The sequence below is a fragment of the Alosa alosa genome, chromosome 14 (assembly GCF_017589495.1).
Source record: "Alosa alosa isolate M-15738 ecotype Scorff River chromosome 14, AALO_Geno_1.1, whole genome shotgun sequence".
Lineage (NCBI taxonomy): Eukaryota > Metazoa > Chordata > Actinopteri > Clupeiformes > Clupeidae > Alosa > Alosa alosa.
The window spans coordinates 21389332-21401507 of NC_063202.1; the positions used below are offsets into that span (position 1 = coordinate 21389332).

Here is a 12176-nt window from a genome sequence, read left to right on the forward strand (position 1 = left end):
TATGCCTACCTCCATAAATTCATTAATGTTGACTAGAATGTGCCTCTTATGCGCAATACTTGTTAATTATCTTTTCACTCCAAGGTCAATGTTGCCGTGTCTTTAAGAATCTCTGCCATGTGGGGAATCATACGGTTGTCACTGCTTAATTTAGGGCCACCAAGATGAACATTTAAAGATATTATCTCACATATACAGTAAATGGGCATTTTGACTTGTTGTCACTGTCACTGCTATTGTTTTTTGTGTTGTCGATGTTGTTGTTGTTGTTGTTGTTACTTCTGAGGATTATCTGCACCTGCTCTTGTCCTTCTAGTGTGTTTCTCATTGTTTAAGTCCAGTGGAACCATTGTTGTGAAAAACGAAATGCATTTCAATAAGCACTGTCAGAGCATGACTCTAGATTTATGGCTAACTGGAGATGCAGAGGTCCTCACAGTGTAATGGTGTCGTAAATCACTGTTGTGTCGCTGGACCTGTGCTCTGCTTTGGTTATGCCAGTTGGCTATTTCTGCTAAATGTTTATATCTGTAAAAAAAAATACCCCAGACACCATGGTCTATTTCATCTGTCTTAATCTTTTCAAAGTCAATGAAGGTTATCAGCTGTTGCCAAATAATATTTTCCCTCTGTTGGCCGATGACATAATTGAAATAGACATGCTTAATGGTTCTACCCAGTAGCGTTTCACAGACCACAAAACTGAGTCCTGGAAAAATCTAAGAGAGCGATCTTCATGTTCACGTGAAGGCTGTATTGCATGAGGTGGCGTGGTCATATTTTTCCTCGCCAGATCTCTGATGAATTGTCACTGACTAAACGCCTGAACTCCTCTGTCTCAGCGTCTAATGGGTGTCGTGACCTTCTGTGGGAGCTGAGAGGTTCGGTACAGACTCAGCAGCATATAAGGTTGCACAGGGGAGAGCGGTTTAATCTACTGCACTGTTAGATAATGCTGATTTAAACAGTCTTGAGGCTCACTTTTCTTTCACTTCTTTTTGTCCATTCTGTTGCTTCATGCCAGTCCCTGATTTTTCTCAACAAGTCCCTATTGGACAAAAGTGTGTGCCAAAATGGCCCCAGCTGTGGCGCAACTGGCTGGGGCACCTGCACGCCGGCGACCCGGGTTCGATTCCCGCCCCGTGGTCCTTTCCACATCCCACCCCTGCTCTCTCTCCCATTCGCTTCCTGTCACTCTCCACTATCACTATCATTAAAGGCCAAAAAAATACACTTAAAAAAAAAGTGTGTGCCAAAGGCTTAAACAAACATTAAATGTCTTAAAACTATTTGTTAACCATTTACTTAATTCAGTTCAGTTCCGTTTAGTTCAGTTAGGCAATGCCATAGTGAGCCATATGCCTGCATGGAGAAGGTGTCCTTCTTAATTGCTGAAGTTAGTGAATGTGCCCTTATTTACATACGTTGCATTGATAGCGCTATCTGTCTGGAAGAGTAATTACGCTTCTCTTCGACTGTGACGGCGCTTGGCCATTTTTTAAGTTGGCTGTTTATAAGGTGGAAATTACTGCAGTGCAGCATCTTCAAAGCTCAGGCGCTGACTCATGGAGTTTTTAATTCATTTTGGTAAACATACAGACCAACGTGCATTTCCCAACATAAATGGGGTTTAGTGGATTTCCACAGAACTGTCTGTGAGTTTTATCTTCAAAGGCCGCAGTCGAACGTGGGCCATGGAGCTGCTCATACGTCAGGCTGAGTCTCCTTTTTAGTTAAACTAGTAGCAAGAAAATGAGTTTCATTGTTCATACAATAGCAGTCATCAGCCTAACCCTGTGCTTCTTTGTCATTTTATTCGGTCTTTTTTCCAGAGGTTGTAATCAATTGTGTATTGTTGATGTGTTTCTCTCCCCTGCAGAATGACTATCGGAAGCTGTCCATGCAGTGCAAGGACTTTGTAGTGGGCGTTCTGGACCTGTGCCGAGACACGGAGGAAGTGGAGGCCATCCTGAACGGCGACATCAGCGCCGAGCTGGAGGAGGGGCAGAAGCACCGCACGCTCCTCAGCCGCGTGAAGCTGGCCATCAAGTACGAGGTCAAGAAGGCAAGTGCTCCCGAGTGGCCGGCCGCTTGCTGTCGGTGCTGAGAAACCCTCTCGCGCTCCGCCTCGCACCTCGGTAGATGATATTTCTAATGATATTTCTGAGAAGATTTAAGTTGCTCTCTCAATACTGGGGAACACTGAGCTATTTGTTAAGTGATTGGAGAGTGTGTGTTTGAGTGATTCGTTGCAATTTGCTACATGTGTTCTGGACAACACAGACCATTACTGCGTGCCTGACGGTACTGTATGGTCTGTGATTCTGGCAAAAGATTTTAGCTCACCATCCAATTACAGATCTTAGATGCCTCTCTGCTGTGCTGTTGAAGCAAGCTGTTGATGGACAGGACATGTGTTTGGCTCTGTCCAAGACACTTTGTCTGCTGCCCATTTACAGAGCACCGCGCACAGACAGACATAGGAATCTCCCTGAGCATGCACACAGAAAGAACAGCTACAGAATTGTGAGAAGCACTTCACTGAACTTGAAAGGTGAACCAGGTTGCAATCATGGACAGCACCTTCAAAAGAAACAAGACCCATTGTCCATGTTATGTAGTCAGGCATGTGTACAGTGTGTCCAACAGTAGTTTCCTCACCCCTCTCTACTCATGCTCAGTCAGTCCCTCACTCACTCACTCACTCACTCACACAGATTCAGGCAGCCCAAGGTTATTAGGCAACACAATGTTAATCAAGCTAACAGCAAAAATGCAGATGATAAAAGGTTAAGATGACCTGCCATATGCTGATGTAAAGCACTTGTCGTAAAGTGCAATTTAAAAATGGATTTCCTGTGTCCCTCCGTGGCCTGACTCTACTGTAGTTGTGAGGACGGGGGGTTGTTGTGTGACATGAAAGACATGATCCAGGAAGTGAGTGGGAACATTATGCTAATTGATTCAGGCAGAAACACACTGCCACACTGATGCACCTGCTAGGCCAGTATTCAGGTGCACCAACTCCACATATCCTGAACAGTTTTTGATGTGGAAGTGAAGTGCATACAACTCAGTGCTTGAAACTAAATTAATTTCAATCAGATGGTTTTGCAAGGTGCTACACATATCTGATATTTGATTCCTGGGAAACACACACACACACACACACACACACACACACACACACACACACACACACACACACACACACACACACACACACACACTATATACAATGATATATACCTCCTATGTACGGCAAGTTTTGGTAGAAATATTTTTTAACCATGATAAATTGCATCTACAGATATTTTACAGTCCCAGCAAATGTACCTGCAGAGTCCACACAGGACCTGAGTGAGTAGGGCACTCTCGCCACCCACACCCCCGTAACCAGCCATTATATATGAAGTCCCTGTGTGTGGTGTATTGATGGAGCCCTCTGGTAGCCCGTGGCTGCAGTGCGAGCCCTTTGTGTGTGTGCTGCGGGGGTGCTGGCTGTGTGGCGGAGCCTCTGAGGCTTTCTGCTTCATCAGCAGTGGGGCTGGCTCCTGCAGCCACCCTTCATACTCTAACGAGTAGCACATGGAGTGAAACTATGAGCCCTGGTCACACACACTCACACGCACACACAGACACACGCACGCACAGAAACGCACGCACACACACACACACACAGACGCACGCACCCACACACACACACACGCACACACACACACACACACACACACACACACACACACACACACACACACACACACAAACACACAGAGGCAAACACGCACGCACACACACACTCACGCACACACCAGCATTAAGTATCCCACCCCCACCCTAATCTGCTACTGCATTTATTTTCAAACGTGCTCTGCACACACACACACACACACACACACACACACACACACACACATACACACAGGGGGGATGCTCAGTCATCATGGGGACTGCATCCAAAATGAGTATATCACGTCTCCGCAGATGGATGTGCTTACAAAAAAAGAACAATCTAGTGGTGGTCTTAAAGCACAGTCAAGCACACCTGAGTCTCATTTCCATGAGGGCTACGTTTAGGCAAAAGGTGTGTAATAAAAAAAAAGAATAATTTTCTCATTTTCTACAGCAGCTGTATGAATCTTTAAAGGGAACTCAGGAGCCTAACTCAGAATTGACGAAGCTAGCTCATAGCTATTTCATCTAAATGTAGCCCAGATCACACATCAACCTGCTTTCGCCCCTGTGGGATTTCAGTGTGCTTTGTGAAAAAAAAGCAGTTCCCCATTAAAGTTCTACAGAATGGACTTGCAATTGGGATGCATGCAGCCTCTACGTGTGGGACTTCTCAGTGTGGTGAAATTGGCTTGTGTGATTTTCTGATGCGGTGCTATTGTTAAGCACTTTGGGGAGCTGTCAGTGTGATGTGGCGAAAAGTAACTCTAATGGATGTCTCTCAGTAGATGGAAAGATAGAGCCGGCCCGGGGGAGGTTAGATTCGCACAGACACACACTCATAAATACACACATGCACATGAACACACACAGACACACACTCATAAATACACACATGCACATGAACACACACAGACACACACACACACATACCCACAATGATGGCGAGGGGGAGAGGAGAGAGAGGGATATATAGAGAGAGATAGACACAGAGAGATAGAGAGAGAGGGAGAGAGAGAGAGACAATAACCCTGGTGTGTCCCCAGCAAACGTTCCTGAGGCAGTGGACACATCTTCTGCCTGTGTGTGCCGATGATGTGTGATGATCATCCGCACAGGAAGGCTTTAGTGGATTACGCCCTGGGGCGTCCAGTCATCTCATGAAAGTGTTTATAAATAACACAAAACACCAGGGATAATAACGTTCATTTTCCCAGTGTGACGTCTGGACAGCACTGGATTTATTTTGTCCCTGGAGTACTGATCTCCATAGAGCTTTGGACCTGCCGTTAACATGGGACCAGTGTCACCCAAGAGTTCTAGAGATGGTGTATGCACTTCTTAAGGCTTCTGTAAACTGCTGTTGTCTAATGTCTTGTCATGTCCTGTCATGTCTGCCATGTGAAAGGATTTAGCACTTCCTTAAAATATTTTCAGGTCATTCCTCAGTTTTGTCAGGATGCCACAACCTTCAAACATATATGCTAAGCACGTCTATTCCCTTTCCTGTAACTGGTAATAATGTCTGTCTCTATCAGACTCATAATTCAAGGCCTCTGCGTTGTATGGATAATTAGACGTCCCTGTTCGCATTGCCGGTCCCCGCTTGTCATCCGTGAGACGTAGTAACCTATGTAGGACAGCCATGAAATTAACACCTTTTGGTCCCCAAGGCCTGCTGCTAATTAGCCTACTTCAAACAGGAGCACTGGGGACCCTTGAGCCTTTTTTCCGACTGGCCACTGACACAGATACCTCATGTCCCTCATGGTCCATCTGAGCACATGTTGAATTCAATTCAGTTGTCTCATGACAGGCTACTGTGTTCTTTTGGTCCATCTCATTTAAAACCTTCTCAGTGCCTTCTCATACTCTCAACAATTTGTCGTTGTTGAGATGGTTTGCTTGTTTTTTAATGTTCGAGCTGAATAAACAGTAAAAAGCCTTGTAGTATCCAGTAGCCAAAGCCAATGTCATTTTACTCAGGGAGAGCATCCCCCCTTATTGCAGTGCACCTTGTTTTCCTCATCCAAGTCCTGTGAATAATCTGAGCCCATTACTCTCCATTAATTCTCACGGTCCCTTCACTCCAACAGGAAGGGCCCTGTGGCGGCATAATGGAACGATTCCATTAGTTTAGCCAGCCTAATGCATTCGCCCCTGATCTGATCACCGCATTTAATATGATTACTCTCGGCTCCTTCTCATTCTCACTCTCCACATCAACTTAACATGCAAATCAGCCGACGAGCCGCCACATACCACCACCACCTATAGGTACGGATTAACAGGGACAACAGCACGGCTGTTTATTTTTATTTCATCACTACCGCACCACATGCGCACTCAGCGCGCACACACACACACACACACACACACACACACACACACACACACACAGACACACACACACACACACTCCACACCATCTTACGACTCAAGTGTCCTTGTCTGCACACTATCTCCCACCCCAGCCTACAGTAGTGGATTAATGAGGACAACAGGATGGCTGTCTGTGCTCATTGCATTTCTTTCCTCACCCCCTGTCTGTCTCTCCTGTCTCCTGCAGTTTGTGGCCCATCCTAACTGCCAGCAGCAGCTGCTGACGATTTGGTACGAGAACCTGTCGGGCCTGCGCGAGCAGACCATCGTCGTCAAGTGCCTGGTGGTGCTGGTGGTGGCGCTGGGCCTCCCGCTGCTCGCCGTCGGCTACTGGTTCGCCCCCTGCAGCAAGGTAAGGCCGACCGCCTCGCGTTTCTTATTGGTCCTTTAAATCCCGAGCAACCCGACCGCATTGCCTCTCATTGGTCCGTTCACTTTTGTGTTTGTCTGCATCGCTTTCCATTGGTCCGTAACCCCGAGTGGCTCGGCCATTTCACTTCTGATTGGTTCATTAGTCCCGAGAGGCTTGTTTTCCTGGCCTGTTTTTGGTGCGTAATCCCGAGTGGTTGGTGTGGTTAGTATTGCAGGCACGTGTGCATCTGCGGCGTGAGCTGAGGCTCCACGTCTGAGAAAAGAACAGCGGAAGCGCCAGATGAATGAAACGAGGATGAATGCAGCTGTGAAGTGTGTGATGTGTACACAGCTGCGCAAAACAAATTTATGGGCCAAATAAACATTCAGCTGCTGTAAGCATAATGTGTAAAAGGTTGAAAGCTTTCCCCATTAAAACAGATCACAGCCGCCACTTGCACTAGGAGTGCCTGTGTTAAAATGCCTGTGAGGGTTTTGGGGGAGGGGGAGGCAAGGTGTACATCAATAAACACAGCACGGCAAAGAAGGAGTGGGTGAGGAGGATACCTGTGTGTGTGTGTGTGTGTGTGTGTGAGAGAGAGATTGTGCATGTGTTTGGTCTATTTGTGTGAGCAGTAATGCATCGGATTAGAGAAACATGGCGCGTGCACTCCTGTACTAATTGAGCTGTCTGAATCCTTGCCAGCCGAGGGAGTTTCCTCACTGTTTAAGGGTCCACTCAGTTCCACGTGTACTCAGTGTTAGCTTATGTGGTGATATCAGTTTGTCATGACACACAGATCTCACTCTCATTCTCTCTCTATCTATTTCTATATCCCTCTCTCTCTCCTTCTCTCCCTCTCTCTCTCCATCTCATTTCACTATCTTGGCATACACCATCCCTCTTGTAATGCTAAAAAACTTTAGATAAAATGCATATTTAGGCCTACTAATCTTTTCAAAATGGAATATATCCGTCTACCAGTACCACCACGACCCAAAAGCCAATACTTGCTCATCTGATTGATGCTACGTTCACCTGCACATCAGAGTGATGCTACGTTCACCTGCGCATCTGCACTTTAACACTTAAGTACCTTGGAGAAGCCAGGCATTCGCAGTATTGATCTGAGTTGGCGTGATGCCCTGTGCCTGCGCCTGTGCCCGTGCTCGGGGCTATTCGTAGTCAGGTTACTGCTTTGGCCGGCATCAGCAGCGAGTTAATAAGCTATCCCTTGAAGTGCCTATGGTGTTTGGCACTCTGAAGGTAGAGGTTCGGGGGCACTTGGCTCAAAGACCTGTTCCTAGAGCAAGCTATTGCTGTTTTATCAGAGAGCGATTGAGCCAGACATTTTTCTGTATGATAAAGAAACATAAGTCCCTTTCGGACCAAGAAGTACTTACAGGAACTTAGTTATATGAACAGTGCACATCTAAATGAATTCTACTAACTACTCTCCCCCAAAACCAGTTTTTCATTTGCATTCGGAAAATGAACTGGTAGGAGGGCGTAAGGAGTGGCGGAAGCACAACGACAGTGTTTATAGCGTCACTTGCTACAGGGTTTAAAATAGGCACCCACTCGCCTCGCCAAATGCAAGTAAATTAGCCTACATATTTCAATTATTTGAATGACCCTCACTGTCTACAGTGTCACTTTAAGCAAATCCTGAGGCTCCACACGTTTAGCTTTTTTTGCTGTGAAAAACAGCTGTAATAGAACAACCAAGCATGCTGGTTAACAGTAGCCTAACGTTAGTCATCAGATCCGTTTGGAAAATTGATTTATTCCGGAGAGCTCAACAATGTTTGATTTTATTGTCACCGAAGTAATAAATAACATCTGGTATTTTAGTGGAATTGTTGCCGTGTCATAGTATGCTAAGTTACAGGTTATGAACATAGTGTCATCTAAGTGTTCTGACTAGCAGTAGGCTATTGCACTAAATTGGAGAAACAAGGGGTTAAACTTTCCTTTGTCCTAAAGTGTGTGCAATTATGTCTGATATTTTGGGAGATTTGTACATGTAATGGAACTTATTTGGTTCTGATCAGTTCAACAGTTCTGATACATCATGCTGTGTACCTGATATTGGAAACTAATTAAGAATTTACACAGAGCAGAAGAGGTATATATATAGTATATATATATAGTATATATGCATGTATAGAGTTCAACATGCATTATATATATATATATATATATATATATATATATATATATATATATATATATATATATATATATATATATATATATAATGCATGTTGAATTATCTAGAAGAAGGAAAAGATTAATTAAAAAGGCAAAATTGCAGAGCAGGTCTGAAATATCAGAAGAGTGGAAAACTGCAGGAGAAATATTATTCTACACACACACTGCATTACAGCACTAAAATGAAGATACACACATCACATATGCACACAAGATCACATATGCAGAGCTAATTAAAATGCACAAAGGATGAGAAAACACTGATTTAGTGACTCTTTGTTTCACCATGTGATGCTTTTGAGCTGGCAATTGTTCCTTAAATGCAAAACAATTTGAGAAGACCACTTAAGATGGATAGAGCTATGATTGCAGATTCATTAATCAGTCAATGAATGAGTACAACAACCTTAAATGACACCGAACAATTTGTTGTTTGTGAGTTTATATTGGCCTTTCTTTATTTTTATTTTTTCTCCAGTCTTTTAAAGTAGTCTTACATGTTATGTTTTTGAGGTGAGCATAAAAATGCAATCAAAGCCTAAGTCGATGGCTTTCCCCACTTTCACTGAATAAGCCAGTGAGGCATCACAGATGTTTTTATGTAACAAACTAACAGTCTTGAATTGTCTATGGAACAAACACAGTCATACATGCTGAACTTATATACATGAGCAGAAAGGAAAAATAATGCAGTAGAGCTTTTGAAATGAATGAATCATCTGATCGTGAAGCACTGACTGAGTTGAAATGAATGAATCAACTGATCCTGAAGCACAGAGTTAAAAGAACATTTAATGTGCAGAAAAAAGTCTTGTTTGATACTCTGAAGGTGACCTAAGCACAATGTGGCCACAAATGTATATCCACCAGATACCCCCTCCCTCAATACATTTTGTAATGAAAAGGATGCACAACATTCTGAGTTTGTGCAGGACAACAGTGGGGCTAGAAATGAACTTTTTCCAGTGAAATGTTCCAAATGACAATGTGACACACATTCTCCGGACTCTGATAAGGCCGTTGTAAAACCATTCAGATCAGCTTATTGTCGTAAGGCTGAATATTAGGGGCATAATTCAGTATTGTCTGCTGTAACCCAGGCTGTCAACACTGCAGGAGCTCTTAGGCAGATACCATTTAATTGTGCAGACATGCTGACAGCACCATCATATGCTTCCCCAGGCAATTTCCTCTACACATAGCAGATGTTTACATGCCAAAGTGTTATTTGACTTCATACAGACATACTGTATATACATACAAAGAGTACTGTACATTAAGTGTGTGCACCTGCACATAGTGTCCACACATACATATACAGTACTGTCTACATACATAAACAGCACAGTAGCCTACACAAATGCACACACTGTTTCTGATGTCTTGCCTCTGCAGACAGTGTGTGTGTGTGAGTGTGTGTGTACTGTAGGCTACTGTGTCCTCACTGTGTCCCTGCAGACAGTGTGTGTGTGTGTGTGCGCATGCGTGCGTGTGTGTGTGTGTGTGTGTGTGTGTGTACTGTGCTACTGTGTCCTCACTGTGTCCCTGCAGACAGTGTGTGTGTGTGTGTGTGTGTGTGTGTGTGTGTGTGTGTGTGTGTACTGTAGGCTACTGTGTCCTCACTGTGTCCCTGCAGACAGTGTGTGTGTCTGTGTGTGTGTGTGTGTGTACTATAGGCTACTGTGTCCTCACTCTTCCTAACTAAGTTCCTCTACTAACGAATAAGTCTCTCTCATTCCCACTACAAACGTCATTAACCTGCGGCGGGCCTCTGCTGTCCCTACACTCTGAAATCAAACATTCTCATTAAAAGCTGTTATTAGCCTTAGCCTGTAAGGCTAATAACAGCTTATAACTGTTTTGTTTTTACCCTACTCTCCTCCTCTCTCTCCATCCCGCTAGCTAGGAAAGGTGCTCCGTAGTCCCTTCAATCTCATTAAAAGCTGTTATTGTTTTGTTTTTACCCTACTGTCCTCCTCTCTCTCCATCCCGCTAGCTAGGAAAGGTGCTCCGTAGTCCCTTCAAACTCATTAAAAGCTGTTATTGTTATTGTTTGTGCCTCTCCCTCATCTCCCTCTAGCTGGGGAAGGTTCTCCGCAGTCCCTTCATGAAGTTTGTGGCACATGCCGCTTCCTTCATCTTCTTCCTGGGCCTGCTGGTGTTCAACGCCTCCGACCGCTTCGACGGCATCACCACGCTGCCTAACGTGACTGTCACCGACCACCCGCTGCAGATCTATCGGGTCAAGACCACACGTTTCACTTCTACCGAAATTCTCATCATGGTGTGGGTGGCAGGTGAGGTTTCTGCTGATTTGCTATCGTCCATTATTCAGCACTCATTAACACTATTGTAGTGCTCATCAGCAGTGTCAAGAGTGAGGCAGAGAAATGCCTTGGGCCCAAATCAATTAGGCTGAATTACTCATTTGGATTTCATTTAGGAGCATACATTCAAATTGAACCCCACTTCGCCACAGACCGAACACATAGCTGATACAGCCTGTACTGCCCACAATTCTCAGACCTGTCTTATATAGTTTCACGAGTTCACACTCCAAATTCACCAGAACAGAAGTGAGCAGAAAGTAAGTAAGTAAGTAAGTTTTTTCTATTTTTCTATTTTTTTTATTTTTTAAATTTTCTATGCACAGAGTGCAACCCAAAGCACAATTCTACACACAAAGAGTGTTTGGCGAGTCTCTAAATAGGATCATGAACATACCTGTCAACATTTAGCTTTCCAAAAACAGGAGATTTTTAACAGCTAGTTCTGGAGTAGGCTATTCAACTAGCCCGCATGCGAGACTCGTTGGCACCCGCTTCCTTATTTGGGTTTTGGGTTGCCAGGTTTTAGCCTATGACAAAACAGTTGAAATTGAAAGTAATTGATCGTGTATGTGTAGGGTGTATTTCATACACAATCTGGCAACCTGGGAGATGTCAGACTAACAGAAAAAATGAATGGATCAATGATTTTAAAATTAAGTTTGATGGCCATGCAAATTACAGGAGTTTTCTGGGAGAAATAACAAAATGGGAGGGTGCCGGGAGATGACCTTGAAGTGCTACGTAGGGACCGTGCAACATTACACCCCATACACCCCAGTGTCTAACCAAGGAGGAAAGGAGGTGTAAGGGGAAGTGATGCCCGAGTTTGCAGGTTGCTGGAAATAAGGTCCCTGACAGAGTTTGATGCTAGAGGCGTAACCAATTCCGTCACACTCTTCCTGAACTTCTATTTTAAGACATTAATTTAATGATAAATCTGCTTCTTTTAGTTGTTAGGGTTACGTAATTTATAAAGATCACTAACAACTACAAATCAATTAAAATGTACAACAAAAGCAAAAAGTAATTATTACACAATGTTGTCACAATTGTAAAAAATGAACCCACAGAGTCTTCTTAAATAGCATGTGGCTGTAGCATAGCCATCAGCAGTGATGCATCACTGCACAGACTGCCAGAGAGAATGTAAAGGTCTTAGGGCAGGACTAAGCCCCAGTCCATACATTACATCACTCTAATCTAATGTAAAAAGGCTAACGGATCCA

The 12176-nt window shown here is 44.1% G+C and overlaps 1 protein-coding gene across 3 annotated transcripts in view; it reads left to right on the plus strand.

The window, feature by feature from the left end:
- The window catches only part of trpc3 (transient receptor potential cation channel, subfamily C, member 3), a 33082-nt gene that overhangs the window by 13346 nt on the left and 7560 nt on the right, over positions 1 to 12176 (plus strand). For all 3 annotated transcript variants that reach the window (XM_048262390.1, XM_048262392.1, XM_048262393.1), the window contains 3 exons: positions 1880 to 2065; positions 6242 to 6406; positions 10701 to 10917. In XM_048262390.1, the coding sequence (XP_048118347.1) occupies positions 1880 to 2065; positions 6242 to 6406; positions 10701 to 10917 (568 nt within the window). The remainder of the gene's footprint in view (positions 1 to 1879; positions 2066 to 6241; positions 6407 to 10700; positions 10918 to 12176) is intronic.